Source organism: Oryza glaberrima, chromosome 7 (genome assembly GCF_000147395.1).
Source record: "Oryza glaberrima chromosome 7, OglaRS2, whole genome shotgun sequence".
In the NCBI taxonomy this organism is placed as follows: Eukaryota; Viridiplantae; Streptophyta; class Magnoliopsida; order Poales; family Poaceae; genus Oryza; species Oryza glaberrima.
Window position 1 is genome coordinate 25,641,904 of NC_068332.1, and position 18,454 is coordinate 25,660,357.

Genomic DNA, 18,454 nt, shown 5'->3' on the forward strand with positions numbered 1-18,454 from the left:
ATCATCTAACAACAATGAAAATACGAATTATAAAAAAATTTCATATAAGAAAGATAGTAAAAGTTGGACACGGAAACCTAGGATTTGCATGTTTCTGGGACGGAGGAAGTACGTACTAGGCGCCACTTGCAAAAGGGAACATTATCCCCCTACCTAACGTTGTTCTTTCTCCAGGCTTCAGCAGCCATCCGTTCGTTTGGGCTCCTTTAGAACGTATAAGAAATTAAGAAAAAAAAATGGAAAAATAGAAAAAAAAAACACAGTAATTAAATGTCATGCTATATGAAATCTGACATAAACTCAAAATAAAGACATTTGTCAAATTAGTCGTTTGGATTCTTCACAGGAAGAAGAGAAGGCATTAGAGTAGTCTTAGACTTCTCAAAAGGAATTCAAACCATGAGGTTTGAGATCATGTTTAAAATTGTTCATAGTAGGAGCTGGGGGATGATAAGAGGGCCGGCGAGTCGATGTGTGCATTATCGGGTAGCTTCGAGATCTGATCTGATATGATATCTCCATGGATGATGATACTAGCACGGGGTGACCTGGACTGTAGCGATAGGCCACACCTACTGTTTGGCCGTGCTCTAGGCGCTGATCACCAGAGTACATGTTGGTACAGTTGCCATGTGACCTGGTCGTTGGATTGGCCCTGCGTGAGAGCAAGTATAATAGAGGCCTATAAAAAGATTGAATGCTGAGGTGAATGAAATAGAAGAGGAGAGATGATAAGTGAGCTATAAACCTACCACAGATTTAGACACAGAAAAAAAAAATGAGACAAACAGGTGAAGAGCTAACCACTATATTTACAGTAAGCAGCTAGCTTTATTATTAGCCTTCCTCTGACGGTGCAAGAGACTGCATGCAGCCATGAACCTGACCACCGCCCGGCCCGGTCCCGTTGGCCCCATGCCCCGGCGCAACCGGACGCCGACGCTTTTCCTGCGCTTTATTGCGGTGGTCTGCCGCCACCCTCGCCGTCGGCCTCAGCTCCCGGAGGCGTTGCCGTGCACGGGTTCGTGTGACGGCGATCGCCTGGCGGCATGACAAGTTCAAAATGTAATGTACATGCCGATCCAAGTTCAGATAACTGTAAAGGACGCCAATCGGTTTCAATTCGCAAGCGCGTAAAAGTTCAGTGTCCAGCCGGATTGATGGCGAGAATAATAATTCGTGGTGTTCTAATTTCCTCTCTGATGGCGAAGCCTGTGGCCGAGATAACCTCTTCGAAGAGGTGTAGTTATCCAGCAGGGCCTTATTTATGGCCAAGTGATAAATTCTACGTACATTTCTATGAATGGATGTCAGTTCACGATTGTACTATCAATTGAAATCCGACGTCTCACTAATCCTGAAATGTAACAACCAATAATGTTAGTAAGGAGGATCACGGTGATAAAAGAAGTGCTCCAAATCATTCTCACATCAAAATGGTACAAAGCGATCAACTAGAATCGTCAAAACTTGTGGATGTCACAAAACTACTGATCAACGAAATGACACACTTAGCTACTGATGAATAGTGAGCGAATACAACGCTAGAGTTGATGCCACGAATTTTCACAGGCTCCTTGTTTCAAGCCAATACTCCTATAGTCTGTCATCAACACATCTCCACGTTGTTACCTGGGTTGATGCCGTCAGAGGGAGCTTCATGATGGTGCAGAGTTGGAGCTCGGCTGCTTGGGACTGTAGTACCACGGAGGGCGGGAGGTGGAGGGACGAGACGAACGGACGAGCCGGCGTCCCGACCCTTCATGTTATCTAGTGTCTGTAGCATCAAATATATTGTCACATGAGAAAAATCCGATGTGGCAAGAGAGTTAACGAGGGGAGAGGTAAAAAGATGAAGAAACAATTTCTTATGCAAGAAAACATTTCTACACAAGAATTAAGAATGAAAACAAGAGGATAGGTAGATAAAAGAAAAGATAAAGGAGATGATTAGATGATAATTTAATTTGAAGACACCATCCATTGGATTCGTAGTTTCTATGCATGATGTCTATATAACATGGTAAATATGAAAACTACTTTATAGTTTCTGGGTTGGGGATGGCCTAAGAGAGAGAGGAGGAAGTAAGGCTAGACCCAAAAAAAAAAAAGCGCTCGTCGGTAGCTAGCTTACTCAGCTCGTGGCTAGTTTCGGACATGTTTGGCGGAGTTTAAAATTCTGAAAAATTGCTTGCTGGTATCCAGATTCTGAGAATATGAAAAAATGCTTCTAGTTTATTTTTAGATTCTACAACTATAATTTCTCAGAATCTGGCTTAAAAAGCTGACTGTTTGGGGGATCTTTTGAATTTGGAGAAGCTACAGCTACCAAAGCTTCTCAAACAGGCCCTTAGTTCAAACTCGTTTTGATTTGTTAATGACTTGAGCTAAGGTTCTAGTTCGTTAGGTGTAATGAGGTAGCTCCTGACCTGCTTGCAAGCAAAAAGAGCCAAGGCAAGCAACAGGTTAACAAACACAACATTCTAACAATGAAATTAAAACACATCTCTAACCCTAGGATTCTAATCCTAGTACATACTACCTCCGTTTCGAAATGTTTGACGCCGTTGACTTTGTAGTATATGTTTGACCGTTCGTCTTATTCAAAAAATTTAAGTAGTTATTAATTCTTTTCCTATCATTTGATTCATTGTTAAATATATTTTTATGTAGGTATATAATTTTATATATTTCACAAAAGCTTTTGAATAAGACGAACGGTCAAACATGTGCTAAAAAGTCAACGGTGTCAAATATTTTAAAACGGATGGAGTATGTTATCTTCACCTATGACATGTGGCTTTCTCGAGTCTCAGACTCATCCTCCCGTCCACTTATCGTCTTGCGTTGCTTTGTTCGATCAGAGAACTGTATATTTAAATTGATTATATGGAAGTTTTGGTTGATTGTATGGAAGTATGGAAATAATGATACTTTTATTAATTCGTATATTAGTTTGCTACTTAGACTGTATGCAAATATTTGTATACTTAAGTTGATGTTGTTCTGAATGTGTTGGTTCGTGAGCTTAACAAGCCAGCCTAAGCAGGCAAACAATCCGATCCGAGTTACTTTTTAGCTCGATAGGATAACAAGCCAAGCTAACTTGTTATCTTAAAATGAGCCAAGTCAAAGCAGGCTCTATGTACAGCCCTAAGGACAAGGGATGAGCGGATGGTTGACCGATTTTAGCTACGACGCACATACTAAGTTTGGCTAGCTAGATAACCAGCCGGTTATAGTTTCACTTTTTGTTATGTACTGTAGGTAAAATTTGGTATGGCTAGTCATATAGCTGGCCTGTTAGAGATACTATGCATTTGGTCTTAGATAATCTCTACTACGAATAATTATTCAGCAAGCTTTCGATGCAGATCATAGGACCCTTTTGAATCGTATGAATGAAAAAAATAGAGAAATAGAAAAAAAAACATAGGATTTTTATAGGAATACAAGTGTAAATAGAGAATTGCAAAATACAGGAAAAAAAACATCAATGACCATTTGATTGGACCACAGGTTGAACCTCTTGCTAACTTTTCTTCAAAATCTATATAAGATTACTCATTTCATAGGGATTTCAAATGATAGGATAGATCCAATTTTTTATTTCAAAGGCTTTCATAAGAATTACTTTCGTAGAATTAAAATCCTTCAAATTTCCTCCGTCTTTCTAACAATACAAAGGGCCCGTAAAGGTCAGTTCGCAGTTATCAGCCTGAAAGCTGACGCCTCACTAATCCTGAATTCTGTCGAATCGGATAAAGAACAATCCCAATAATGTTCATGGGGATCACAAAGGCAAAAGTGCTCGGAATCACTCGCACATCAGAATACAGTAATAACGCGACCAACTGCAATCACCAAAACTTGTGGCTGCAAACAAAACTAGTGACCAATAGATCGAACTGCAAACTTCGCTACCGATGAGTACTTAACGAGTACTACAACGCTAGGAGCTGATCTATCGATGCCACGAACTTTCACGGGCCCCTTGATTCAAGAAAGCACTCCTATAATTGTAGCAATCGTACTACGATATATTGTCGTATAACCATTAGTCCTTATCAAATCTCTGCCACCTCACCTCTCATAATAGGAGCAAACGACGAACCATGAAAACGTTGCTCGCATGCCTCCAATTATTGGTGCTCCACATGCTCTGAACTGGTTAAAATAACAGCACATCGGTTCACGGAAGCGATGCTGCTGACGAGCCCGGGGATTCTCTTTAGGTGGTGTTGGGATCCGGGGATTTAACTTTAGTCCATGTATTTAGATACTAATTTAGAGTATTAAATATAGACTACTTATAAAATAAATTACATAAATAAAAGCTAATTCGCGAGACAAATTTTTCAAGCCTAATTAATACATAATTAGAGAATGTTTACTGTAGCATCACATAGGCTAATTATGGATTAATTAGACTCAATAGATTCGTCTCGTAAATTAGTCCAAGATTATGGATGGGTTTTATTAATAGTCTACGTTTAATATTTATAATTAATATCCAAAACATCCGATGTAATAGGGACTTAAAAGTTTAGTCCCATCTAAATAAGGTCTTAATTTGGATAGATGCACACTAACACTTCACTGATCTGGACAGTACGTGTGCATTATTCAGTTATATACTCTACATATTTTGAGGGTTTGGAGAACTTGTGGCCATGTGACGAAGTGTGTGACACGGGGAGATGTAACTCGTCAGCTACCATGGCTAATGAGTGGCCAATATTTTTATCCAAAGAGAGAATAAATTGAAGTTCCTTGTTTTTTCCTCACTAGCTTTGCTGGTGTAGGGGTAGGAGTATTAACCAAACTTGTGGGTTGTCTGTACATGACTTGATGTATTTGATTAGGGTTGATTAGGCACAACGATGGTGATGGACATTTGGGTGTGAACCGTCGACTGCCTGAAAATGCGCTAAGCCGGCATAATCATAGCGAAAGAAATGCTAGACTGTTGACGTCGCTATTGGCAATATGTAGACAAGGCCTTTTAGTCCATAAATTAACCCATTTTGCTTGTGGAATTCAAGCTCTAATTCTTTTGGTTTTTTGGCTAGTAAATGGTGGCACATACTATTCTGACCGGGTACGACGTGACAACAGCCAATTAGCCTAACCTTTAAACGCTTCTGTGTTCCGACAATGCGGTATGCAGGCTGTCAGGTCTCAAAGTCGTATGGTGGTTCGTGAGTCCCCATCTTTGTTCCCAGAAGCAAGATAGGTAATGCTGCATATTTTCAAAATTAGAGATAGGTAACAGTACGTATTTTGAAAAGTTGGCAAACAAATTTGCAGCAGTAGAAAATTAGCATGGGAAAACGAGATCAACTGTCAAGAGTGACGAATACGAATTCAAATTGATACTCCCTCCGGTTTTATAATTCTCGATATTTTAGACAATAGTCTTCAAAATATAGGGTATGTTCACTTTGATATTATTTTCAACCATACCGTTTCTTTTAAGTTGCTAAAATTTTGGCTACGTTTAGTTTGTTAACAAATTTTAGTAAGTGCATATAAAATCTTGCCAAAATTTTGGCAATATTACCAAAATTTGGTAAGGTTGAAAATGGTAGCAAAGTGAACAAGCACATATATTTAACCTTAATTTTCTATTTTAATATATACAGTAAATAAATGCATGTTTACATTTATTATAGTACGTTGAAAGATATATATATATATATATATATATATATATATATATATATATATATATGGTGTTCTAGTTAAACAAAATAATTATAAAATTATTGATAGTGAAGTTATAAAAAGTTTGACCACAACCTTATCCGAAACGTAAAGAATGTAACCGGAGGGAGTACAACTTCTAGTTTTCACTCCATGGTATACTAAGGCGAATACGAGTTCTAAAGAGAAGTCAGGGAAGCTGGCTACTCTATCGCTCTCCATTAGCATATTTCTCAAACTACTAAACGTTATATCAATAAACTCTCTCAATTGTATGTAGACTGTTTTTTTACATATGACAGATTGTATTTAGATGACTAGAGGGATAAAAGAGTTGAGGGTAATCCAAAGTGTCAATCTACATGCAAAATGAAAACATTTATTAAATGATGATACAAAACAAAACACTGCAATAAAAAGTGGCCAAAAATGAAATCAACTCTTTCTTTTACAAAATCTTTCTATATAGATTTTTTTAAATATATATTATATATATATATTTCAAGTTTATAGTGATTAATATTTAATTAATTATACGCTAATATTTGTCTCGTATTACATGTTAGAAAAGCTAAATCCCAATTTATCTTTTGAACGCAACCTAAATCAATTAACCAACGAAACCATCAGTTAATCAGAGCGTGGAAAAACCATCATTCACAAATGAATAATAGGTGTAAACGTAGCCATCAAAGAAGAGGATAACAAATTGTGCTACTCCTGAATGCAAACTGGTTTAATCCGGATAGTGAACCGTACGTACATTGGGGTCCGAGGGGATGAACCGTACGGCTCAACATCCGGTGATAATGTTGCAGCCGTATCATTCAGGTTATCAACTCATGTGTATGTCTGCCAGTTTTGCCGGCCGCCGGTTGTGGCTTGCCAGGCAGGCAAACCTGCGGCACAGCTCAGAGCACATGTTTTGTTTAGGCGAAATCACATTTCACATGGCAACAAATTGATGAGTATCTAGAAAATTAATTACAGTGTTAAAGCTGTGGCAGTGTCGTACCCCGGACAAATAATTTATTAGGATCGGAATACTACCTATGATAATCTTTTTCCTTGATAACACTGGTGAGGAAATACTTTTTAGTTCCGGTTTGTAACCTCTATAGTCCCGGTTTTCACTACCAATTCGGGACTAAAGATCGCTATTTTAGTCTAGATTAAAATACCCAAAACTAAAGAGTCCCGGTTGGTGTTACCAACCGGGACCAAAGAGAGGGTAGCGGTAGTGAGATGGTCTCTTTTCTTTTTTTTTTCTTTTTTATTTTCTCCCGAATCATGTGGGATACATATCCCAAATCAAACCCCAAATACCCAAATCAAACCCCAAATCAAAGTAACATCACAAATCTTATACATCACAGATCCATACAAATGTAAAATAAATCACAAAATTATCCATACAAAAGTACATCACAGTAAATCACAAATAAAAAAACAACGTTGACTGCCGCTGCCGCCGGCCGCTTGCTTGCCGCTGCTGAGCGCGGCCCCATCGGCCGCCGTCGCACGGCCGCCTGCTGCGCGGCCGCCTCGCTCCGCCGCCGCCGCCCAGCCGCGGCCCCGCCGCACGGCCGCAGCCCCACCAGCCGCTGCCACGTGGCCGCCTCGCTCCATCGCCGCCGACCGGCCGCAGTAGAGAGGGGAAGGAGGAGGAGGAGGCGGGGAGGGGAAGGGGGAGCAGAGAGGGGAAGGAGGAAGGGGAAGGGCCAGGGGATGAAGGGGATATCGAGGAGGCGCTGGAGGTGGATACCGAGAGACTTAAAGAGGAGAGAAAAAAGGGGAGGGGTCACCGCAAGGAGATAATTGGGGCGCGCGCTCGGCAGTCTATTTTGGTCCCGGTTGGTATAAACAACCGGGACTAAAAATAGATCTTTAGTCTCGGTTGTTGATACCAACTAGGACTAAAGATAGTTGGAGCCTGACCCTACCACCAATTTCTTTAAACCGGGACTAAAAATGATCTTTAATCCCGATTGGTAGAGATCAAAAAATTTTTAACCGGGACTAAAGATGATCTTTACTCCCAGTTTTTATTGCAACCGGGACTATTGTGGAATTTGATCGACCGACCAAAGATGGTTCGTCAGCAGTGTAATATTAAACTGTAGGATCAAGATTCTATCAAATTTTATAAAGTATATATTTTTATATAAGATTTGTGATATTCTGTAAAATATTGAAGCCTATAATATTGATTTCGATAAATTTAATTGATTTTATAAACTCGAGTGGACTTATTCACATCATTTAAGAAAAATCTGTGAGATCATATTAAACTTTTTATATAGGGTACAAGATAAGATCAAGATGGTTTGGACTGGAAATAATTGTATGAGTGGGTATCGTAGTACTTAGATTAGGATCACCGGCGACTGGCTCGCCATCCCACTGCCCATGAGTTCGGCATGCGGATCGAGCTCTGTATTAATTTAGTGATGGGTCTTCGACGATGCATAGTAGATATTTTGCCTCACCTCCGGCCACAAAGGGAGTAGATCTTTTCTAGTAGTCCATTGAATAGTTGTGCTACTAACAAAAAAAAAGAGAGACATTTAACTATTTGTCATTCTTAAGATGTGATGATAATAGATTTACCACTTGATGTCTAACATATGGGCCGCATGTGTCTATGACACGTGGACCCAGTGGCAAATCTGTTATCACTACTTATAAAAGTGGTAAATAGTTAATTATTCCTTAAAAAGAAAAAGAAGGCAAGGAAAGAGTAGCGGAACGCGGAAGAGAATAAATGGGCTGAAGAGAACACAACCAGCCTGCAGGTTGCGATGCAAAGAAAGACGTAGGTGATTCAGCCCGCTTTACGGGCCTATCCACCAGGATTTGGTTGGGCGGCCTAGCGTGACTACAGCCCATGCAAGGGAAGCACGATTGCCACCGCCGATCTCCATCGCAAGTTACGGCCTGTGCAACACTGAGTTGGCGCTAGGATTAAGGCCGAGCGAGATCGCATATCACATGAAATGGACCGTACTTTCTCCACTAAGGAGGAGAGAACTCTATGCGGGCCGGCGTAGCAAAATGCGTGGCTTGCCCACAACTTTTCTGGGGAGTAAGTCCACTTTGACTACCTTAATTAATTAGTGGTCGAATCTGATTCGTATCTCTAAATCAGAATACCGGATATCTCGACCCCAACTATTAAAACCAATGTAATTTAACTCACATCAGCGAAATTGCATTGGTTTTAAATAGTTAGGGTTCATGTATACTAATCAAATTATGTCACTAAATAAGGGAGTCAAAGTGAACTTATTCCTATTTACTAGAGAAATCTATGGTTGATCTGAAGAGGGCCCAGAAAACCGATGGGCCAACTTTTAGGCCCAGTAGAGCTGGGAGGAACTCGTCTACTGCACGAGAAGGATTTTCCCCCTTCTATTCCCCTTTATCTTTGCTGGCCTAGACTTTTTTCTATCGTATTGGGCTTTTTGAGGGGCTCTTAGGGCTTTTCATCTAGATCAGGACAAATTCAATAGGTGGGAATGGGGTACCAACGGGGGCTCCTAATCGGAGACTGGTCGCGCGTGGGCGTGGGCGTGGGCGCGCGACCAGCACCACTCCCACCTACAATCCTAGTACTACTTGTCCAGTAGTACACTAGTACTACTCCTAATTGCTGATGCTGCCTCCTATACTACTACTACTCCTAACTGCTGAACTGCTGCTGATGCCTCCTACACTATTACTGCCTACGAGGAGTCGGGGCGTGGCTCGCCCGCGCGGCGCGCCTAGTACTACTACAGTAGCACTACTATTAGTAGTACTACTCTACTCTACTACTAGTAGTACTACTACCTATAAAAAATATATTTATTATATGTATATATTTTTTTATGTGTAAAAAATATATACAAACTTTATATACGATATATACAAATTTTGTATACAACGTATACAAACTTTATATACGGTATGTACAAACTTTATATACGTACGTATTAAAAAATCGAAAAAACCCAAAAAAACATCATGTATACAAACTTTGTATACATATTAAACCCAAAAAACCAAAAGAACCAAAGGAAAACGAAAAAAAAATAGAAGAACCAGCGGAAAACCGAAGAACAACAAAAAAAAAAAAAAAAACCGGACACACGTCAGTCCTCCAGCCGCCCAGCCCGCCCCGCCCCCCGCGCGCGTGGCCGCGTCGCGCGGGGGAGTAGGCGCGCGACTAGTCGCCGATTAGGCGTTTTGGATACCAACCGCTTGGATCTCAGCACACACATGTGTATTCTATATTTTTTTTAAGTTGATTTAAATTTAATATTTTTAAAGTTTATACGGCTAAAGTTTATACACCTAAAATTTATATAGTATGTTATAAACTCAACCCGAATTTGGATTAAATTCAGATAAAAAATGTTCCAATGTATTTATTTACATGTATAATGTTTACGCACACAGATATTTTTATATTTTTTTCTTTCAAACCTTTTTTTTAATTTGTTATCAAAACCAATCAAAATGCATACATGCGTAGGAAGAAGAGAAGAAAACCGCAGTGCCCTGGTGGGTGAGGCCAAGTTGACTGTGTGCGGTGACGCGGTCACTCATGCATAAGAGCATCTCCGAGAGAATGGCTAAGTGACTCTCCAAGCCAAATTTTAGCCATAGCAGAGAAAAAATGGCCTCCAACAACATCTCCATCCCACTGGCTAAGCTATATGGTTAGCCAAATGCTCCCCCCAACTGGCTAAATCTAGCCAGCCACAACCACATCCCCAAGGCTGGCCAAATGCTCTCCCCGCTACCTCCTCTGATGCAACGGCGAGAAGTAGCAGCGTTGCCATCCGTCGCAGCACCGCGGTCCCTTTGAGTAGCCTCTCTCTCTCCAGCACTGCCCTTCGCCGCCTCGAACAGGTCGTGCCCAGCGCCCGCCACGGTGGACGAAGTTGACAGCGGCGGCGTCGACGGCGTCCCCATGGGCGTGGACGACGCCAGCTGCTGCTGCTGCATCGGCACGCCGTGCGAGTGGTGGAAGTGCTGGGACGGCGATGAGGAGGAGAAGTCTTCATCCGGCCGCCTTCGCCCGCCCCGTCGCTCGCCGCAGCCGCCGGCATCAGCTCGGCACAGCACGCCGCCTCCGCAAGTCGCAACCGCGGCCTCCGCTCGGCGTGGCCCGCTACTCCGCTCACCGCAGCCGCCGGCATCTGCTCGGCGCAGCACGCCGCCTCCGCTTGTCGCAACCGCGGCCTCTGCCGGTCGCCCCGCCGCCGCCCCGCCATCGCCCGCCCCGCTGCTCGCTGAAGCCCGTCCCGCACGCCCGTCGCCGCAGCATCAGAGACAAGTCCATGAGGAGGAGGAAGGTTTATGTATGAGTGGGGAAAATGGGGTGGAAGAGGAGGAAGAAGGTTATAGAGATTGACATATGGGTCCCATTTGTTATAGACTTGTAATGGAGAGGGTAGATAGAGAGGCTGTTGAAGCGAGCAACGACTTTGACTTGCTAAATCAAATGTGTAGCTGGCTATATGTATATTTGGAGAGTCTATTTTAGAGAGGCCGTTGGAGATGCTCTAAGGCGGACCCTGTCTAGGAGGCATTTTTGCCGATGCGTGCAGCCTCCGGGCCACGGCCATTTGGTGGACGGCTGCATGGGACTGGGAGTCGCGGCTATACTCTCCGCTAGGGATAAAAACAGTCACGGAAATTATCGACTAATAGTGCTACCCAAACAAATCATACGTATGACTCAAATCAAAATCATGAGACAAGTCACCTTGTTCCGATTACATCTATGTGGACTCATGTCTTTCATAGCTTAGTTATAGTCGTACAGTAGGTCATTATGCTCGTATTAGTTATATAATTAATTTCTATTTTTTTTAGCGTGATGTTTCATCGAATAAGTTAAACTAGTAAATATTAGTCTATTAGTAGCCGATGGAGAATAGTTTTTTTAAAAAAGATTCTACCGTTTTCATCCCACTTACCGCGTGCGTAACTCGTGTTCGACGTGCCGCATGCTAAACCATATGCCAAAATTTTCTTGCTCAAATTTGTTTCAAAGAATTTTCTAGCTCAAACTGATCGAAGCAATTTGTTGGCCGACTGCACGAGCGAACTCAAACTGCTCTGCTCTTGGGCCGACTCACTCCATCCAGCGTCCTCATCAATGTCTGCATCTGTCCGCCGACTAAGGTCTCTCTCTCTCTCTCTCTATCTATCTCTCTCTCTCGTTCGTTTCCTGACAGCAACATAACCGTAAAATTATTGCGAGGAATCAGACGGCGGGGGACGCAACGACGCAAGGCAGTTTCGGGAAGAAAAAACCCCCGCAGCCCACCGAATGCAACGTAGGAGTTCGCTCCAGTACAAACCTGTATGGTTTCTGCATCTCTGGAGGAATTCCATTGGAAGGCCAGCCAAGCTTCAGTGTTTCCATGGACCACGGCTCATCGTTCCGGTGTGATGTGCCATCGACCCTTCTGTTGCTGACAGATAGTCTGACTTCAGTTGCCTGGTAAATTTAACAGTAATTGCAACTGCCTAAAAGAAGAGGTTAACAGTAATTACAGGTTCACAGGGAACACCGGTGGTTACTGACAGTGAAATGTACGTTCCTCGGATGTATATTTAACTGACAATTCATCAACGGCGGCGAGCTTGATTATCGGGACTGACAATGTTGATCAATGATCACAGTATCAGAATCGAACATGCTGGAAACGTGATATTCGCATCCAAATCGCGATGCTTCTTATCTATGAACGATTGATGAAATGAGAGCAGCATCGTAATCTCCACAGTGAGCATTCATTTGCTGTCCGAGGTGCTCGAGGACAAAGCATTGGCAAGTTGTGTTCATCATGCTTTAACAGTTAGCCATGCATTGTGGTTCAGCGGAGAGACTTCTCAAATTATTGTTGTGGGGTTAGGTTAGGAGCAGGAATCCTCTGCTCATAAGAAAAGAACAACAAAACAACCAAATCATATGGGGCCGGTGAGAAGTGATGTATGAAGAAAATCACAAACAAATGAAGAGAAGATATAACATACTTAAATTTTTCTCACCAACATGCAAGATTCCGGGGAGCCCTGGTATAGAATATACGAGCAAGCTTAATTTTATAATAACAGATGTTGCTATCAACTTCAACTACAATACTTTGCCCTTTATTCAAGCAGTAATACAAATATCACAGATCAAATAAAACTTTTACTGCTATGCGCTTCTTTTCATTTAGATCATAACTAGCCTAGACACCCGCACACCTGAGAAGAAAAACTAATATCACTACATGCCTATTTTTTATTTTCCTCCAAGGAAAATTGATTCCACCAATTACCTAAAACTAAATGTAAATCATAGGTCCTTGCTTGAGTGACTTTGGAGGAAAAAAACAAACCTAGTACGTTGCAGATCATAGCAACTCCAAACGAACAACTTGATTACTTGTTCCGATTCTCCTCTTCTACTTACCTTTTCCCCCTCTCCTCTTCTATTTAATCCGAACAACTTGACTACTTGTTCAGATTCTCCTCCTCTTCTATTTACCTTTTCCCTCTAAACTTGTCCGGGTTCATCACATCTACGGATTATATTTGAATAGTTCCTCCTCTTCTATTTACCTTTTCCCTCTAAACTTGTCCGGGTTCATCACATCTACTGATTATATTTGAATAGTTCATCAAGGTAAACGAAGTTTAGAACTACAGAAATGCATGAATCTGGGCCTCATGTGTCCGGGTTCATCACATCTACTGATTATATTTGAATAGTTCATCAAGGTAAACGAAGTTTTGAACTACAGATGCATGAATCTGGGCCTCATGTGTCTTGTTCTGTAGCAGCTGCATCCTCTAGTATGCGTCTAGTACTCTAGTTCAGCATCATGTTAATTGTATATTTGTGTAGCTGTATGCATAGTTCTGCATCCTCTAGTATGCGTCTAGTACTCTAGTTCAGTATCCTGTTAATTGTATATTTGTGTAGCTGTTGTATGCATAGTTCAGCATCCTGGTAATTGTATATTTGTGTAGCTGTATGCATGTACCAATACATAAAAGTCTACCACTTAAGCCCGTTTGATATATGCAAAACCTGTGATTTTTTACTTCAACTTGAAAAAGTAGAGAGTGAAAGGAGAACTTTGCAGAGGACAAAACTCTCAATTACATCTGGGCCACAGCCTATGTTTGCTAGTGCACTCTCTCACTAAAGCGTGTTATGAAATAAAAAGTATTAGCTTTTAGAAAATGAGTGATGCTACCCACCTAGCAAGCTTTCTAATGATATCTTCTCGGCTACAGATCAAAGCTGCGATGTATTTAATCATAGTGCAGATCAAAGGAGGTTAGCTCGAGATATTACTTGGAATTCAATTTTCAGCACAAAGAAGTGGACTGAGACCTACAAAACTGAACCCTGTCTGCTTGCAACTTAGTCAGCTGAACAAATTTTGATCGATTTTTTTTATAATATGCATCTTTTTGCGTCATGATAAATGAAAAATGTCAGTATTACAGTTCTCCATGAGCAAAAACAGTAACATCCAGAAACAAACTCAACATTTTTTTCAAATAAATCCTCATTTGAAGATAGCATCGATATTAATATTAACAATACATGAGGAATGAAAATGAATAACAAGAGGAACAAAAGCTGCAGAAATACATAAACGATTGGAAGTCGACTCAAATTGCAAAAAACTTGCCCTTGTCAAAGTTTTTTAGCACGTTGGCTGCTGCTGCTGCTTCGGTTGCTCACCCTGCCAAGCCCAGACTATGTCCTTCAAAGCTGGTCTCATCTCTTGGTTCAAGACCTTACGGTATTCAAGTGTATCACCATTTGTCTTCTTTAGCTCCACAAGATGAAAGTTTGGGGTAACCTCGAATATCTCTGCATCAATGCCCATAACACCTTTCCTTCCAGGCTTGGAGCCTTCCATCTTCAACAGTCCACCATCTTTCTTTGTGAGCTTCAACCGCAAGCCCTTGGCAATATCCTCAATCTTAGATATGATTGTTGAAGCTGTACTGGTGGATGTGAATTTGGACTCTTTCTTATCAGACTCCTCAAACATACCAGAGAGGTCAAGTCCAGTTGACAAAGAAATTATATCAAAAGCATTCAAGTTGGACGGCTTCTTCTCCAATGTTGGAGCGCTATTGAAGGAGTCAAAATCTGTGCTCATATCAACAGGAATTGCATCCTTTGGTTGTAGATTATATCTGAGCAGCTTTGCATCGAGACCCTTCCTAAACCAAGGATTTTCCATGATTTTGTCCATTGAGATCCTTGTACTTGGGTTAGGATCAAGTATCCTGAGCAAGAGCCTTCGAACATCGGTATTAAACCAACTTGGACATTTGAATTCTGCTTTCCCAATCTTCTTATACATATCCATCAAGTTCTTATCATGGAAAGGTAGATAGCCGGCCAATAGCACAAAGAGTATCACTCCACAAGACCATATGTCAGCCTTAGCACCGTCATAGCCTCTTCTGTTGATCACTTCTGGAGCAACATAAGCAGGTGTGCCACAGGTTGTGTGGAGCAGCCCATCCTGTCTTTTGCAATCAGCAAGAGCACTTAGGCCAAAATCTGAAACCTTCAGATTGCTGTTCTCATCAAGAAGAAGATTTTCTGGCTTCAAATCACGGTGATAAACACCCCTGCTGTGGCAAAAGTCAACAGCGCAAATCAGTTGTTGGAAGTACTTCCTTGCTGCATCTTCCTTTAGTCTTCCTCTCTGAACTTTGTTGAACAACTCTCCACCTTTGACATGCTCCAGCACAAAATATATCTTAGTCTTGGTAGCCATGACCTCATATAACTGCACAATGTTTGGATGCCTCACCAACTTCATCACAGAAATCTCACGTTTGATCTGATCCATGAGCCCGCCTTTCAAAACCTTCTCTTTATCAATCATCTTGATAGCAACACTCTCAGAAGTCTCGGTGTTACGGGCATGGTAAACCTTGGCAAAGGTTCCTTGCCCGAGTAATTTCCCCATCTCATACTTTTTCATCAACATATTTCCTCTCTGCTCCGCCATCACGCCAAAGAAAGCAGTAATCCCAAAGCTCAAAGTGTGGTAACCAGGAGCCTAGAAATGATAGGTGACTTCAACCGTCTCCACCAAGATGGTGATCTAAGAAGATGGTTGAGTTGCCACGTCGAACCCCATAGTGCGAGAGCACATGGAGCAAGCGCTGTATATACTCTTGTGTTCCAATGTCATGAAGAGTTGTGGAAGGAGAAATATGGCTTGCTACCCTGCCAATTCCCTCACAAGGTAGCTCTCTAGCATGCAAGCACATCTTTCTGCATTCCCTAAGGTGTTTCCTTCTTATTGGAAGTCTAGTAATTCTGCCAAAAGAAGAAGATGCAATAAGGTCAGTCATGGACAACTACTAGTTGGAATCAACTAACATAAAACTCAATTGAGAAGTTCTAGGTAAAAGGATTAATCTACTGCACAGCACATATGCATGAAAACAAGACATGCCAGTTAAGACTGTTTCTACGCTTTTCAACCAGAACTTGTTTTAAAAGAAAGTAACAGGAAACACAATACAGTTACACAGTTTTCTGTACTACATAAAGCTACCCTGAATTAAAAGGTTGGATCCGAAAGCTTCGCTCAACAACCAGGCTAGCAGATAACAAGAGGCTAATTATAATTCCCACGCTATGCATCTCCAGTAGAAAGGAGATTATTTTTTTTCTTTTTTTACCCTTCCAAGTATGTATGACAGATTAAGTTTTCGCATGAATCGCATCAACCACAACACCTCGCGTTGCAGAACAAATACAGATCTAGAAACGAGCACTCAACCAGTGTACTGGAGACTCGACCTGAGAATCTGAAACCCACCCCTCGCAAACCCAAGATGATGTTTTTCACATACAGACGAACCAACAAACCATAGATCCATATAGATTATCAACAACCAGAGATAAGGAGAACCGTACCAGATCCCGACGTCTGACGACGCGAAGAACACCCAACGCCGCCGCTGCCGCCGGTAGACCGAAATTCTCACGACAGGAGACTCACCCTCGCCGCAGTCGCGAGAAGGAGTGAGAAGAAGGAAGAGCGGTGGTAGTGGAATTGGCTTCGCCTTGGTGCGTGCGGAGATCGAGATCGAGATCGAGATCTGTTCGAGCACGGCGCAGCAATTCGTTCAGGCCTCAAAGACGGCTCCATTTTATAGCCAAGCCCAAGTGCCGTAGGATATTCGCTTCCGTTTCTTCTTTTTTTTTCTTTTTTTTTTCACTGCGAAGCGAAACCTCCTGGAGCGCCCGCCTGCCGTTGGTGCGGCGGGTAAAAAAGGCCGGTTTACTGTCCCTGATTAGTGGGGCCCACCAATAATTGGTGGGCTGCCTTGGCTGGCTTTGCCTACGTCGCGTAGGGGCAATTTGTTTGCTGTTTTCTTCTGTTTGTTCCAGCTTCCAGGGCCGTCCGTTTTGCTACTAGTGGAATGATGATGATAGGCGGCATAGGCCGACATGGAGATCTGTGTGCCACCAAACCAAAACTACCTTCTTCAATCTCCCTTGCTCTGATTTCTCTCCATGGTTCCAGGTATATTTGCCCAACAGATTTAACTGGAGCAAAATTATAGGTCCACTTAGTGATTCTGAGCTTACACACCATTACAGAGGATGATTATGTATGTTACTCTCTTTGTTTCGAGATACTTGTCACTATTGAATATCACGATTTCAATTTTTGGTCGCTTAATAATTTAAATGGTTTAGACTACGATGAACGAAAGATTACTACTTATATTTCAGGCGTAATACACCTTCATTTTGATAATATGGTAAGTATAGATTTTCTCTTAAAAACGGCGGACGATCAAAGTTGAAATGTAAATAGTGCCTGCTAATAAATATTTACGAACAGAGACGAAAATCAATTACAGTGTACATGTCAAACTGAAAACTTTGGAATTGTACACAGTATAGTAGTACTCCCTCCGATTCGAAATGTTTGACACTGTTGACTTTTTAGCACATGTTTAACCATTCGTCTTATTCAAAAACTTTTGTGAAATATGTAAAATGATATGCCTACATAAAAATATATTTAACAATGAATTAAATGATAGGAAAAGAATTAATAATTACTTAAATTTTTTAATAAGACGAACGGTCAAACATATGCTAAAAAGTTAACGGCATCAAATATTTTAAAACAGAGGGAGTATTATATAAGTACAGTTATACAGATACAACATTGATATTATCGCTTAGCTTAGCTCCTTCTTGGCTCACGTCAGGATCAACCGCAAAATAAGCGTAAGGAGAGAAATGTGATTTGGTCTACCGGTTAGTCTTAGGCATGTGCTGGTTAGCTAGATCTTTGCCGATGCCAGTGAAGTGTGTGGAAACCAAGAGGAAGTAACCAAAACACGGCAGGTTTCGTCCGCTGTAAACACTCCACGTAGTCAAGTAGAAGCTAGCACGTCATGGTCGGCGACAATTAAACAGTAGAAAATGTAGTAAACGTTTTGGTTTAATTTTCTCTACTAACACTTTGTTTTCTTCTACTCCCTCCGTTTCAAAATATTTGACACCGTTGACTTTTTAGTATGTATTTGACCATTTATCTTATTCAAAAAATTTAATTAATTGTTTATTATTTTTATATATTTAATTTATTGTTAAATATACTTTAATGTACACATATAGTTTTACATATTTCACAAACCTTTTAATAAGACGAACAGTTCAAACATGTGTTAAAAAGTCAAC

At 41.3% G+C, this 18,454-nt stretch overlaps 1 protein-coding gene across 1 annotated transcript; it reads right to left on the reverse strand.

The window, feature by feature from the left end:
• Positions 1-14,236: 14,236 nt before the first annotated feature.
• LOC127779454 (CBL-interacting protein kinase 2) lies at positions 14,237-16,948 on the reverse strand. Its single transcript, XM_052306230.1, has 2 exons — positions 16,667-16,948; positions 14,237-16,060 (listed from the first exon to the last, which is right to left on the reverse strand). The coding sequence occupies exon 2, from the start codon at positions 15,744-15,746 to the stop codon at positions 14,415-14,417; it is 1,332 nt and encodes a 443-aa protein (XP_052162190.1). The 5' UTR covers positions 15,747-16,060; positions 16,667-16,948; the 3' UTR covers positions 14,237-14,414.
• Positions 16,949-18,454: the final 1,506 nt, after the last annotated feature.